Here is a 14,702-nt window from a genome sequence, read left to right as displayed (position 1 = left end):
CCCGGGGTGTACTTACATCATCCTCCGCGAAGACTGAGAAGCTGAAAAAGGCCCCTAGGTAGGAAAGTCTCTGCAGCTCCCGCCCAGAACCAGGGCTTAAGGATTTCGGCAACCACAGGGGTAAAGAGGCAACCTAGACACAACACAGAGGGGCCACTCAGCTGCTGAGCTACCTGACACAACAATCAGCGACAGAAGTGGCTCTAGCCACCCAGCACCAGAAAACACAAGGCACAAGCAAGTTGGGTTCCTTGTAATATTTCTGACCTCAGATAGAGGGTACTCTCCAACATCCATATTTTTATAAGATATATGTTTAAACTTTTATTTAGCCTTTCACAATTGAGTGCGCAGTCTGAAGTCTTTCTATCCCACTGTCCTATCTTATCACCGTCTCCCTCCCATTAAGACCCTCTTTCCCTCAGGTCTGCCTACTCTCATGTGCTGTCTGTGTAGGCCATCTGAGTAAGGACACTGACAGGACAGTGAGTGGGCATATGTTACTTCAGCAAGGTCACACTACTATACCAGTATGATATAGCACAGGGCACACTACTGACAACGAGGACTCTCCTCAAACCATTAACTCTCTGAAATAGGTCAGTGACATTTAAAAGATCCATTCTGATGCTACTCAAAGGCTCTATTCACTGTCCCAAGGCACTTGCTCTTCGCTTACCCGCACCCCAGAAAAACCAGACTTTATTGTAGAATACACTATATAATAGCAACGTAAGAGAGGAGAGCACCCCCGCCCACATACAAATGTCTTTCTCTTTAGCCGACACGACATTCAAACTGGCCTGTTTACAGAGGCCATGTACAGACTCACCAGGCAGGCACTTACCAAATTGCACATAGGGTGTGTCTTCCCAAACTTGGTTTCACAGAGTTCACCCAGTGCCTAGAAACAAGAAAGGAAAGAATCACTGTCATGTTTTTTTGTCTCATCCTGTGCCAAGTGTGACAGCAAGGGACAGCTTTCATTTCCACTACAAATGCGACGAAGCTCCCTGTGATGCCATCAGCCTCAACGGTTTTCCTACTTATACATGCATACATACTTGTGAACTACAACGGTTTTCCTACTTATACATGCATGCATACTTGTGAACTGCAAAACAACAAAAACAAAAAGTAAGCAAAGAACGACAAAACCAAACAGACAGGAAACAGCAACAACTTGGACAAGGAGAACAGCGCACAGGCGGCGGGTGCTCGCTCACACCTCACCTGCAGACAAAGCGCTGTGCTGGCCTGTCAACAGCCTTCCAAACGTGTGCACTTGGTTCTTAAGACTGAGGTTTCATTTATATCATTTCACAGCACAAAATCCATTAAACAGCCTATGTGTGCTAATACCCGCCGGCACCACCCAGGGCTTCACTCTGGACCCAAGAAGCGACCTAACAGCCACTGAGCCTGTGGACAGGCTCGCTGAAGTCAGGGATGTAAGTTCTCCTGGACGAGTGTAGGATATCACATTAATATCCAGGGAAAGCTGGAAACAATCTCAACACCAAACACCAGGCAACAAACTGTCCACAACTGAGGAAAAAACCTGAGGCTGGTTGCTTACGACGTTGTTGTGATTTATGGTTGCTGCTATTGTCATTGTGGGGTGTGGGGCGGAGTGTGCTTGCATGTGTGTGAGGTGTCGGGTGTTTGCACTTGTGCATATGTGTGTTCTCTGTCACGTAAGGCTTTGCTATGTTGCCCAGGCTGGCCCAGAACTCTCAGTTCTCCTTGAGCCTTAACCCCTTAAGTACTGGGGCTGCCATTTGCCCAGTAGCACCAGCATAAGAAACAACCCTCTGGAGATCATAGCATAGGACAAACCAGAGTCTGCCAATTATCAATCCACCACTCATCAAGTTATTTCTGAGCTAGCTCCAACAGTCCCCCCCCGCCCCCACGGTCCCTGTACTAACAGGTTATCATGTTATCCCACACAGGATGGTCTGTCTTCCACCAAGGGCATTTTGTGGATCCTGTCATCATTCTCTTCACTGAGACACTAAACTAAACCAGATGAGGACCAAAGTGCAGCAGCCCTGGCCGAGGGAGCTTCTCAGGACAGTGAGGAAGAGCATCCCCGCCGAAGAAACAGCGGGGTCCACTTCCTGCTCTCAGCCACAGTTTATAAGGAACAGCCCCAGAAACATGCTCAACTGTTTTATTTATCTACTGTGGGTGTTTGTGGGGGGGGTGGGGGTGGGGCTCACCATGAAGCACAGGCTTGTCTGGAACTCACTATATGTTGGGGGCCAACTTTTAGCAGAAAGCGGCTATCAGCTTTGCAGCCATCTTGAGCCATATACCCTGACATGAGACTTGGATTACAATAGCCTACAACAGCTGAGCACATCTTGGTTTAGAGGCCTTGAGATTAAAGGTGTGTGAGATTAAAGGTGTGTGACTTAAGAGTGTAATTTAGAGATAAGATTTAGAGACAAGACCTAAGGGCATGATTAATACATGCCTAAGGGCATGTGACCAAAAGGCGTGGCTTAGAAGTGAGACATATAAAAGACAGAGACAGATCAGAATGAGACATATCAGACATTAGGGAGACACAGAGGAGAGGACCAGACAAAGCAGAGAGAAGACAGGTAGCAGGCACTTGGAAGAGAACTTGGAAGAAGTAACTTGGAACTTGGAGGTACTAGGGACTAGGAACTAGGCACTAGGAACTCAAGACTTAGGACTTAGACTGAAGAATAAATGGGATTGAATCACACTCTGTCTGGTCTACATTCTTCGAGTCCGTCCTCACTCTCGTTCTTGCTGAACCCCGACCCTCGGACCGGAGCGGCTTGGGCCGGGATACAGTGGCCACCCAAACGTGGGTCAGCCCGGGCCTCAACATTTTTTTGGCCGCCCCAACGTGGGGCTAGAATCTCCTTTTTCTACTACTGTGCTTTGCTGCTCCAAGCTAGCTAGCCCACAAGCTGGCAGCCAACTGTCCTGTACAGCCTCTTATCTTACCCCAGATACGCCGTGACTACAGAGAGGAGCGAGCACACCTGGCTTTTAATGTTGATTCCCAGGAAGCAAAATCAGGTCACAGGGTTGGCAAGTGTTTTAACATGCTGGGCCATCTCTCTGGCCCAATAAAAACGATTTTGTCCCAGCTGGGCATGGCAGCACCAGCAGTAACCTTAGCACTCAGGAGAATGATGGAAGTTCATGATTACATGATTACATGATTACATGCAGCCTGGGCTACACGGGGAGATATTAAAATGATCTGGTTGGGGGATTTTTTTTAAAAGACTGATTTTATTTTTATTTGTGTGTACATGTGTATATGCCTTCTGAGCGCAGGCATTTGTGTAGGCCAGAAGAGGGTAACTCCTTCTGGCTGTTCTGCAAACCAAACTCCAGTCATGTAGAAGAACATCAAACAGTCTTGACTGCTGAGCTATCTTGCCAGCCCCAATCTGATGTTGCTTCCCATTTATTATGACTTTGTGTGTATGTGTGTGCGTGTGTATGTGCATGCGTCTATGGGGTAGGGGAGCACAGCATGTATGTCAGGTCTCTCCTTCACCCTTACATGGGTCCCAGCTGTCAGGTTTACACAGCAAAGCCTATGGTAACTCAAGAGATAGCTGTCTTCACCACCCTCCTTATTGCTTGATTTTTAAAATCCCAAGTAGTGTGCTTGTTGTTCTGAAATCATCCTTTGTGCCGGCTACCCAGAATGGCAAAGCACATTCCCATAGTGCCTCACGAGGTGCTGTTTAGGCAGTGGGAGTATAGAAGGCTGCCAATACACTCAGGCGGCTCAGGACACAACCACACTGTGTCTGACCTACAGCAGGGTCTCAAGTTTTACATCTGTAAGCAAGAGTGATCTACACCTATAATCTCAGCACTTGTGAGGAGTGGGCGGGGTCATGAGCTAAGGGTCATCTTCAGCCTGGCAGACATGAGACTATGTCTCAGAAAAAAAAAAAAAAAGAAAAGAAAAGAAAGAAAGAAAGAAAGAAAGAAAGAAAGAAAGAAAACAAGGTTAAACACAGATCTGATAAAGAAAAGGAACAAGCTTTTACCACGAGGGGTACTTATCTATCAATTAAAGCAGAAGAATTAAACTTTTACCATGAGGGGGTACTTAAAGTAGTCGCTATCCAAGGAGCACTCTTTGGCAGCAAGCGCCAGGCCTTGTAAAATGGGGATAAAGATCTGTAAGAAAGAGAAACACAAACATTAGGTATGAGGAAAAGTCAGCATGTAGTCTCGTCAGACAACCATCAATCTGTAGGCCCACACACTCGTACTCTCCCCTGCTCCCAAGACAAACCGTTTTTCCCCATGCATATAAAAACTTCTACAATTCTTTGGTGCCAGACTGGTCCATCAGGACGACTAACCTTTAAGTACAGGAGCTAAACTCTGACGGAAAGGATGCTGATAACCACCAGCACTCTGGTAGGGCACACATCCGGCAGGGTACACTGACACCAACAGCAGCCAGCGCAGACAGGGTTGCTATGGGTTGTGAGGAGTCCCCTGCTGCGCTTCCGCCAGCTGCACACCTCAGCACCACCCCACCGTATGGAAATTACATTAAGTGTTCCACTTTCTCCTCAAGTCCACCAACCTCTGTTGCATTCAACTGAGAGCAAGGAGACAGCTGGTGAATGTTCAAACTGAAAACTACACTTTTAGTAAGAATGTCTTGCTAATATAGTCACCTGACCAGGAAATTGAAGGGCAGGCAGACGCACAAGGCTGGCACTGATCTGTTGAGTGTGCAAGTCCCGCTGCTAAGTACAGCTCACCTTCAAACTTCACAGTGCCTTCTCACTGAGCCACACAGTTAGGAGTGGGCTTGCATCTAAGACTAACAACATCGAAGGGAAAGCATACACAGCAGCTGGCAACATGAACCACAGCTGTAAAGGGCGCATAGAATAAATCCACTAGAAACCTGCACCATCCCTCAGGCCACAAAGCTCATCCCGTCTCCGGGAACTTTTGCACAAGAGAAGGCACGGGATGGAAAGCCAGCGCACGCCTGTGGAGCACAGTGAGGCAGCCGAACAGCGCTGGAAGAGCTCATTCTGGTTTCTGTAACTCAAGTAGTCAGGGTGGGTGTAATTTGTGCTTTCGTAAGCAATTTGAAAATGGGGAGTAACACTCAGCATGGGGGCAGATGACAGAACTGCAATCAAGAAGGCAAAACAAAGTTCTAGAATCACACAGATAAATGCTGTTAACTGTCCATCAGAACAATCTTCAGAGATGTTTTAAGAAATACTTTATACTTTAGTCTTTTTAGAAGAGCTATCCTCTTGTGTAAGTAAGAGCTTAATTGATAATAAACAGGCAAAATATGAATAAGCATAAAATGCTTTTTATCATCAAGGTTTCTATTGTTTAAATTTAGTCTTACTGTGTTCATAAAACGTGTTGTATAAGTAGGTATGTGCAGACATAAATGTGGAGATGGGGAGAAATTTTCAGGCATTGGTACTCTCCCTCCCTTGTGGGTTCAGGAACTCAGGTCATCAGGCTTGTGAAGCAAGCACATGTACAGAGACAGCTTGCCTGCCTAGGCATCATATTATTTTTGTGACCTGCATATTGCAAGTAATTCTTTTATTTGAATAAGAACCTCCCAGTGCAGATAACAGCTTCAACTAACTACTAATCTTTGGCCCTTACATTAAGTTGCTATTTAGTTCTGTTTGTTCATTTGGAAACGCCACTCAACATTAAAGGAAGTGGAAATTCCAGGGGAGGACTTAGCCAAGTCATATTTGGTGCACACGTTAGATAAAAGCTAAGATGTGGTCCGGGGTCAGCGGGTGCCTTTCCTTAAGCATTCTCTCCAAAGAAAACTCCAACTCAGGAAAGACAACAGCATTCAAGTCCGCTACCCTGAGAGAACACCAGCTTTCTGTGACTCGGAGACATGTCTGTGCTATCAGCTGCCACTGAGTTCATGCCTTTACAAAGCCACTGAAGGTCACTATAGCCTCTGCATAAGTTTATCAATAAAATATGCATAAATGTCCCTTCAGTTGATTTTGGCCTGATTTTAAAATTACTCTGGGTTCTTCTTTGCTGACTTGTATGAAAAAAGAAAATTATTCTAATTAATGGTCATCACACCCAAAGGCTGTTTCACTTAACCCTCCTGAGACACTGACTTTTTCCCATGGGAGTTTACGTATTTGCCTAAAGATGAGGAGCTCAGGGTGCTACCTTATTGTCCTATGTGTCCGCAAGACCACTCAAGATCGAGGTTAACCAACTTCAGAGAGAGAGAGCAGCTTTACAGAGAATTTTCCTCTTGATTATTGAATTATTGTGTCCATCCATCCTTCTGTCTTTCTCTCCCCCCACTGAGATAAGGTCTCACTATTTAGGCTTGGCTAGCCTGGAACTTAACCATACACACCAGGCTGGTTTCAAACTAAGAGATCTACCTGCCTCTGAATGGCGAGTGCTGCAATTAAAGGCGTCACTATACTTCATGTGGCCTGGGCTGTGCTTTTACAAATATTTAAGAATTTAAAGGTCTTAAGAGTTATGAGTATACTAGATAGAAAACAAAGTGAAGGCACACTGCCACCTGACAAAAGCCACGGCGAGATGTGGGAAGAGATGCTCGCTGCCCACACCACCTTCTTATTTATTTCCTTTTTAGCATATTACTTATGTATGGATTTTATGATGGCCTTTTTTTTTTTTTTTAAAGATTTATTTACTTTATGTATATGAGTACACTGTAGCTGTCTTCAGACACACCAGAAGAGGGCATCAGACCCCATTACAGATGGTTGTGAGCCACCATGTGGTTGCTGGAAATTGAACTCCAGACCTCTAGCAGAGCAGCCAGTGCTCCTAACTGTTGAGCCATCTCTCTAGCCCTCATGATGGCCTTGTCATACATGCACATAAATGTCTATTTGTCACCCTCACCCTATTACATGTCGGCGTCTCCTTCTATTCCATTTATCCTCCTAACTAGTCACTTGGCTACTTTCAGGCCCTGACCCACTCCCTCCCTTCTTCCCTCCCTCCTGATGACCCAATGAGTTTACTTAGTGGCTGCTCACAGAAGCATGGAGAGAGGTTTTTCATAGGGGCATGGGGACCTCAGCAGTGGCTGTATCACTCAAGAAGGTATCTATCTCTGCAGCCTGCAGCCCCACTAACTTCATGGGAAGGGTGGCTTCATGAGTTTGTCCCCTACCCCATGACATGGTGTATCTAGACAGCAGAGAGGCACTTAGCTAAAAGCTGGAGTATACCTGCTTGAACACCTCTTCATCCTGGTGAGTGGTCCTCACCAGCTCTTGAATGAAGCCGTATGGGAGATTCCTGCAGAGCATGTACGGCACAAGGAAGGATGGCTGTTGCAAGGACCTGCAGGTGCAGAAAAAGCAGGGGCTATGACAGGAGCATGTGAATGCTAGGCCACAGAGGCCGCCCGACGTGTGAACACAAACCTACCAAACGTGCTGCACAACCATTACTTAGGCAAAGGATGACCTTTCTGACACTGGTGACATCTGGCCTTTTAAAGGAGACGTCAGTGGAAACTGCAAAGACAACAAGTCTTTCTGAATGAAGCATTAGGGCTGGGAGGCACTTCAGTGACAGGGCACTTGTTCAGCATACGCAAAGCCCCAGGCAGGATCCTCAGCAATGGAGATAAACGATGCATTAAAAACCAATTATGGGACCAGAGGACAGCTCAATGGTTAAGAGCACTGGCTGCTCTGGCAGAGGACCTGTTTGATTTGATACCCAGCACCGTTGTGGTGGCTCACAACTGTTGGTAACTCCAGTTCCAGGAGATCCATCATGTCTTTCTAACCTCTAAGCACACCACAAGCACATGGTATGCACACGCACACGCACACGCACACGCACACACACACACACACACACACACACACACACACACACACACGCAGAATGCCCACACACATAAGTGAATCTAACTTTGTTAAATAAAAAATAATCCTCGTTTATTTATTTATATCTCATCTACATTGAGGAGAAAAAATTAGCCATAATCTCTTTAAAATTCTTTTTCTTTTTCTGTTACTTGGTTTTGTGGGGATTTTGTTGTTGTTTGGTTTGGTAAGGTTTCTCAATTGGTGGCATCAGCAGCAGTGTCACATGCCTTTAATCTCAGCACTCAGAAAACAGGCAAGTGGATCTCTAAGTTTGAGTCCAGCCTGCTTCTACATAGTCAGGACAGCAAGAGCCACACAATGAAACCCTGTCTCAAAAAAACAAGCAAGCAAGCAAGTAAGCAAACAAACAAACAAAAAAACCAAACCAACAACAACAATTTTAAAAAAGGCCAAGGTTTTTTGGGTAGCCCTGGCTGTCCTGGAACTCACTGTGTAGATCAGGATGGCTTTGCACTCAGAGATTACCTGCCTCTACCTTCCAAGTGCTGAGATTAAAGGCATGCGCCATTACATCCAGCTTAGTTAGTTGGATTTTAAAGACAAGGCTTTACTATGGAGCCCAAGAAAGTTCAAACTAACACCAGCATGCAATCCCACCTCGTTGTCCCCAGTTCTGGGATTACAGACATGTGGTGCTATATAGCCTAATTTTCTTTCATTTTGAAAAAAATTAAAAAGCGTATCATTATAGTATAGGCAATAACCAAAATTTTAAAAATCCATTTTTTTCCATTGTTTCTTTAGCTATTTTTTACACGACAGACATGAAATATAGGAATGGAGAAAGGTGACGTCAGTAGGTAAGAGCACTGATGGCTCTTCCAAAGGACCTGGGTTCAATTCCCAGCACCGACATGGAGGCAATCATTGCTAACTCCAGTTGCAGGGGATCCAGTGCCCTCTTCTGGCATCTATGGCCACCAGGCATGCACGGGATACACAAACATACAAGCAGAAAAATACCCATACACATAAATAAAATTCTGTATTGTCTTGTTTGTGTTTTTTGAGACAGGGTTTCTTTGGGTGGCCCTGGATTGTCCTGGAACTCACCCTGTAAACTAAGCTGACCTTAAACTCATAGAGTTCACCTGCCTCTGCCTCCCAAGTGCTAGCATGAAAGGGGTGTGCCACCCCTCCACCACTGGGGAAAAAAAAAAGCTATACAAAAATTTCTGAAACAGACAAATTATAAAAAATTATTCCAAATATTTTCCCTTTTACTGTGCTTTGTTTTATCTTGTTTTTATGAGACAAGGTCTCACTACAAAACCCAGGCTGGCCTGCAACTTACTATATATATAATAGGCCAGACTGGCCTTGTACTGGTGGTGACCCTCCTACCTCGTATGTGCCTTCTCACCTGTTCTGTCCCCCGGCCTCCCCGACTGTTCTCTAATACCTAGTAACAGATAATCAATGCAGAAATACAGGAAATGTGGTTATTTTGTCAACAACAGCTACTACGTCCAAACGCTAGGTTTTAAATTAAATTATCAATATTCTGTCTTGGTTCTACATATTTCAAAGTACAGAGAACACTTAAAATATAAATAACTTCTTTTTAAAAATGTTCTGTACTACTTAGAAGATGAAGAAAACATTTTAGTTCCATAGTTTTCAATAGGAGGAAATGGGCCTCTACTCCTAAATAATGTGTCTATATCACACCACATGTATACAGTGCCCAAAGAGGCCAGAAGAGGGTATCAGATCTCTTGAAACTGGGGTTACAGATACTATGCCCCACCATGTGGATGCTAGGAACTGAACCCACCCAAATCCCTGGCAAGAGTAGCCAGTACTCTAGAACTGAGACACAGCCACAATGCAAGACTCAGAGTTATCAGCTTGGTGTACAACAACTGGCACCTGATAGGTACTGAGAGCTGGCTCTTCCTACCTACCTGAGGAGCACAGCAACGAAAGTGCCATCATACCTGGGCTGTGTAAGGGACCCTTGTAGTACTAGCGCGGTGTGGGAGATGCACTGCGAGCGGATGTTACTCAGAAGCTGGCTGACTGCTGGCTGGCTGCACATCTGAGAAGAGAGATAACAGTCATCATAAAGAACCGAAAAGGTCAGGAGGAGAGTCATGCCACAAAATGGCCTGCTTCCCTTGCCCTGGGCGCTAATGAGCAGAGTAAGGCAAGTGCACTGAGGCAGTCTTTCGTATAGTAGCCCAGGTGGATTTCCATTTATAGCAATCCTCCTGTCCCAGACTCCCAGGGTACACCCCTACACCTAGCATTGCTTTGCTTTTGCTGAGATTAAGAACAACAGTTTCTAATGTCAGACTGGAATTAGACCATGAAATGTGAATGAGATAGGGAATGAGATAGAAGAAGGTACTGTACATGGTTGTGCATGCCTCCATCCCAGCTGCCAGATCCAAGTGGATCTCTGTGAGTTCAAGACCAGCCAGGGCTACACTGTAAGACCCTGTCTCAAAGAGGGGTTGGGGAATGCGACTTCCTTGGCTTAGCATGGTCCTGCAGCTTGTCCAACTGCGGCTTCACCTCTGCAGAGTGTCTCACTCATGAGGGCTGCGGGGACTCACTGGGTAAGCACATGGACTGTAACAGTTCCTGAAATCCATAGCATAGGTGCTCTGTGATATCAGATGTCTACATAATAATTATCTCAGGCACCTGGCATTATATTTTCAATATAAATATGTCCCCAGAGGGCTTCTTCTGTTATAGGCTTGGTCCCTAGCTGATGGGCATTTTTTGAGGGGTGAAGGGTCACCAGGGCTTGGCTCTAGTTTCAGCAATGCACTGACTAACGATACAGTGGAGTCGGCAGATAAGGCCTCATGAAAGGAAGCAGGTCAATCAGAGTGTGACTGTGCAGTCTAGCAAGCTCATTCCAGGACTCTTCCACTGTTTTCCTTTGCTTCTTGGTTACCATGACAACATCAATTTAGCTGTACCACACCTGTCTACAAAGATGCTCACCATATCCCAGAAACAATGGACTCATGTGACGATGGATTTAAATATCTGTGAGCATAATACACCTTCCTTGCTTTGGGTTTCCTGTACATTCTGTCCTAGCATTAGAAAACGGACACAATCAGCAATTATCAGGACCATGGACAACATGGGCAGACAGAGGAGGAGACTCCTGAGCCAAGGGGCTCCGGCTCACAGTGCAGTTCTGGCATAACATCTACATGGAGATGTGAGTTCTACAGGACTGGATTACGTTCTCACAGACAGGGCCTAAGCTGCTCGCGCACGGTACCTAACAGCCGTTCCTGGGCAGGCAGGGATCAGCACTCACATAAGCAAGGTTGGCTTTCGTTTTGGTAAATTCACAGTACCTTTGGTGCTTTTTTTTCCTCTATTCCAACTCGGTCAAAGCACTCAATGAGGTAGTTCAGCATGTCTGTCTCTTTGCAGGTTTCAATGGTGAAATGGTCACTGTACGAATCCCAGTTACTTGCTCCACCAGAGGCTCCCAAACTTTGGAGAAGAGAAAACACATTGACAATACTTTCCTCTTCAGGACCACTTCCAGAGCACAGCTTTCTAGAGCACAGCTGGCCACTCTGCAGCAGAAAGCCAATTAGGAGCCTGCGACCACGGTGAAGCACAAACCCCCATGCAGCCACACTGCAGCTCACTGCTGCTTTGTCTGCTCCCAGGCCAACCAATGATGTCTGGTAAACATGTTCTAGCCTGTCAGGGGGGCCTGGCCTCTCTGGGGATGCCAACTTACAAATCAGAAGGACCAGAAACTGCTGTTGAGTGTTGAGCAGCTGGAGTCACCCAAAGGTTCATGAGTCAAAAGGAGTGGCATCACTCAGGCAGACACGCGTGGCCAGACAAAGCTTTGGTCTCTTCACTTCAGGAGAGACACTCTAAGTGACTACTAGGGTACCACTCTCATCCTCAGGATATCTACACAGATCTGAAGAGACTTCAGTCAGCATCACAACAGGCCAGAGAATGCCATATCGGAAGGAGAAATGAATGTTTTTTGTTATTGAATTTTCAAAAATTTCAGTGAACAAGGAAAAGAAGATCCGTGAAAACCAAATAAACAAAAATCTTGCACAAAGAGTAAGCTGACTCAAGGTGTGGTCTGAGCCTGTTACCTGCAACCAGAACCTCCACCACACCTGCAGGGGGCGGTGTGGAGCCCTGCTACTACTTGTAATAACTATTCCCAGACAAAGGCCAAGCATCACAATGGTGAGGTCCAAGGATACTGAACAAAGAAGCTTCTCCAACAGATCAAAAACCAAAATGAATGTTTCATTACCACACACTGATTTTTGTGTTTGTTTTTAACACAAAAATCACAAAGAGATTAAGACAAAGGAAGAAGCATGAAATGTTGAAATATAGGATAAAAGTTAGGCAAAATTATTACATATGAAAGATGATAAAGATGGGAAGACATCAGGACCTGACATCTCTCTTTCAACCCCACCCAGACACCCAGACAAAGCACAGGAACTAAGAAGCCCAACAAGAATAGAAGTAGCAACAATATACTACACACTCAGAGAGGCATGCATGACTAATTTTGTAAAATGTACACATAAGTCACCTTGGCATTTAAGGAAATGCACACATCGGACATGAGAATAGAAGCGGGGTGTGGAGGTGACAGGCGCAAAGGAAACCATGCTGCAAAGCCAAGGCTGGCCCCCAGGCTCTAACAAATCATGGTAATCTAACTCCAGTGTGATAAAAAGAAAAAAGAAAAAAGAAAAAAAAAAAGAATTTTTTAAAAAAGGAAGGAATGAGGCTAAGGGCAAGTGTAGGAAAGGGGCAGGCCACGGGCTGCAGAGCACCTGCCTAGACCCAGGACAAGGCAAGCAGGTAGCAAGGAGTGTCTGTGTGTGCCTAACTCATTCACAGCATACTCTGGAAGGTTCTACCTGGCTAGACAGCAGAAGCGTGAACCGTGTGACAAAGCACAGGTGACATGCACCCAACAGTGGATACAAACCTTCCCCAAGCATGCTGATGTAACAAGTCCTGGGGAGTTCTTGGGGAAAGCCTGCCTGACCCACAGCAGCCTGGGTTTTACCTGGGACTCCCTAATTAGGTTCACTGCCAATGCAGATGGACTTTGCTAATACAACCTTGCTCCTCTGTGGAATACACACCAGTTTTCCTTGTAGCAGCTCTCACATAAGTCAGAGAAAACATAATGAGGTGGTAAAAATCAATTTTAAACTACCTTCCTGATAAGCACACATTCAAACACTTTCTGAGGTTTTTTTTTTTTTTTTTTTTTAAGCATCATTTGATGCCAGTGGCTCCTTGCCACCTGTAAGGAGTGTGATGAAGGACACAGATGAGCACGAAGCTTGTGCCTGACAGAATGCAGCTCACAGGTGCTGCCTCCCGCAGCTGTGGCTGAAGTTACAAACAGCTCTCAGCAAGACACTCCACTTAATCTCTGACACTCCAAGTGGTCCACTGGAATGTGAAGTGGCAGATGACGGATGCACCGGCATACACCTGTGACCCCTGCACTCAGGCAGAAGGGCAGATACCCGAGATCAGCCTAGGTTACACAGCCAGACCTATGACTGAGTATACAGAAGTCTGTCCATCATATGTGAGACAGCACAAAGAGGGAAGGACCTAAGGAAATTATCAAGGGATTTTCAAAGCTAAGAGATGTTTCATGAATCAGACAGCAAGCAATCAGCTGATTTACATCAGAAGGGACATAAAGGTGAGATGAATCTTTAACCCAATACAGAAATATAGAGAAGATCCTAGATCTATCAGATACTCAAGGTGCCAAAGGAAACCACGATCCCAGTCTTGGAAGGGCATTCCCATCAATGCCACCGCGTCAACAGTGTCAGAGGTGAAAAGGACTGTAAGATTCTCAGCACATCAGTTCACCTTAGGAACACAGCAGAGGGGACGTCAGCAGCAGGGGGTGATTCATGACACTTGCACATCTCTGACATCCTAAAACCCTGGAAATGTTTCATATTCAAGTCCCAAGAAAGGACGGGTTAAAAACTTACCCAGCATTTAAGAAAATGTAAGCCATTTTCTAATAACTACATGTGAGTTAATCAGGGAACTACATCATACCTCAGGAATGTAACAGAACAATGAAAATATTCTCAGAAATAACACGTACCTCATCCTCAGACTGTATTACATTTCAAATGTACCAATAACAAACACCTGCTTCTTAAAGGGCCCAGTGTCTTTCCTTCTCTAACAGGAATACTCACATCCCCATTTACCTGGCTTGGTGTTCTCTCTCTGTCTCTCTCTCTCTCTCTCTCTCTCTCTCTCTCTCTCTCTCTCTCTGCGTGTGTGTGTGTGTGTGTCTGAGTGTGCTCACCACTGAGTGCTGTTCCCTCAGGAGCTGTCTGTCCACTTTGCATCTTGAGACAACCTCCCTCACTGACCTGGAGCTCACTGAATGCATTGAACAAATAAGCCAGTCCTCCCACAGCCAGTGTCTTCCTCCTCAACAACACTCAAACCATAACCATGCACCACATGGCCACACCAACTTTGTTTTAAGCAGATCTAGGGTCCAAACCCAGGTTCCCAGGCATGCACCCTGACTCAGCCATCTCCCGAGCCTCCTGTTTACCAAGCTTTTTAACTACAGACCTTGGAATTCTGTATTTTCTCAAGCTAAGGCCCAGAGCTAATCAAGTTCAAGCAAGCTGAGTCACTCTACAAATGTGCACACTGGGCCTGCTGTGTTCTGTGCACCATGGATGGTCCAGGGGCTCGACAATGAATGAC

At 45.6% G+C, this 14,702-nt stretch overlaps 1 protein-coding gene across 3 annotated transcripts in view; it reads right to left on the bottom strand.

Annotated features, from left to right (window-relative positions):
* Positions 1-14,702, bottom strand: part of Ube4b (ubiquitination factor E4B) — a 91,628-nt gene that overhangs the window by 33,959 nt on the left and 42,967 nt on the right. For all 3 annotated transcript variants that reach the window (XM_034501875.2, XM_076933728.1, XM_076933727.1), the window contains 6 exons: positions 11,276-11,417; positions 9,887-9,987; positions 7,272-7,386; positions 4,108-4,191; positions 848-904; positions 17-133 (listed from right to left, as the gene is read on the bottom strand). In XM_034501875.2, coding sequence (XP_034357766.1) covers positions 17-133; positions 848-904; positions 4,108-4,191; positions 7,272-7,386; positions 9,887-9,987; positions 11,276-11,417 — 616 coding nt within the window. The remainder of the gene's footprint in view (positions 1-16; positions 134-847; positions 905-4,107; positions 4,192-7,271; positions 7,387-9,886; positions 9,988-11,275; positions 11,418-14,702) is intronic.

Source organism: Arvicanthis niloticus, chromosome 5 (genome assembly GCF_011762505.2).
Source record: "Arvicanthis niloticus isolate mArvNil1 chromosome 5, mArvNil1.pat.X, whole genome shotgun sequence".
NCBI lineage: Eukaryota > Metazoa > Chordata > Mammalia > Rodentia > Muridae > Arvicanthis > Arvicanthis niloticus.
Note: the sequence above shows the minus strand (reverse complement) of the source record. Positions and strands in the feature narration are given on the sequence as shown.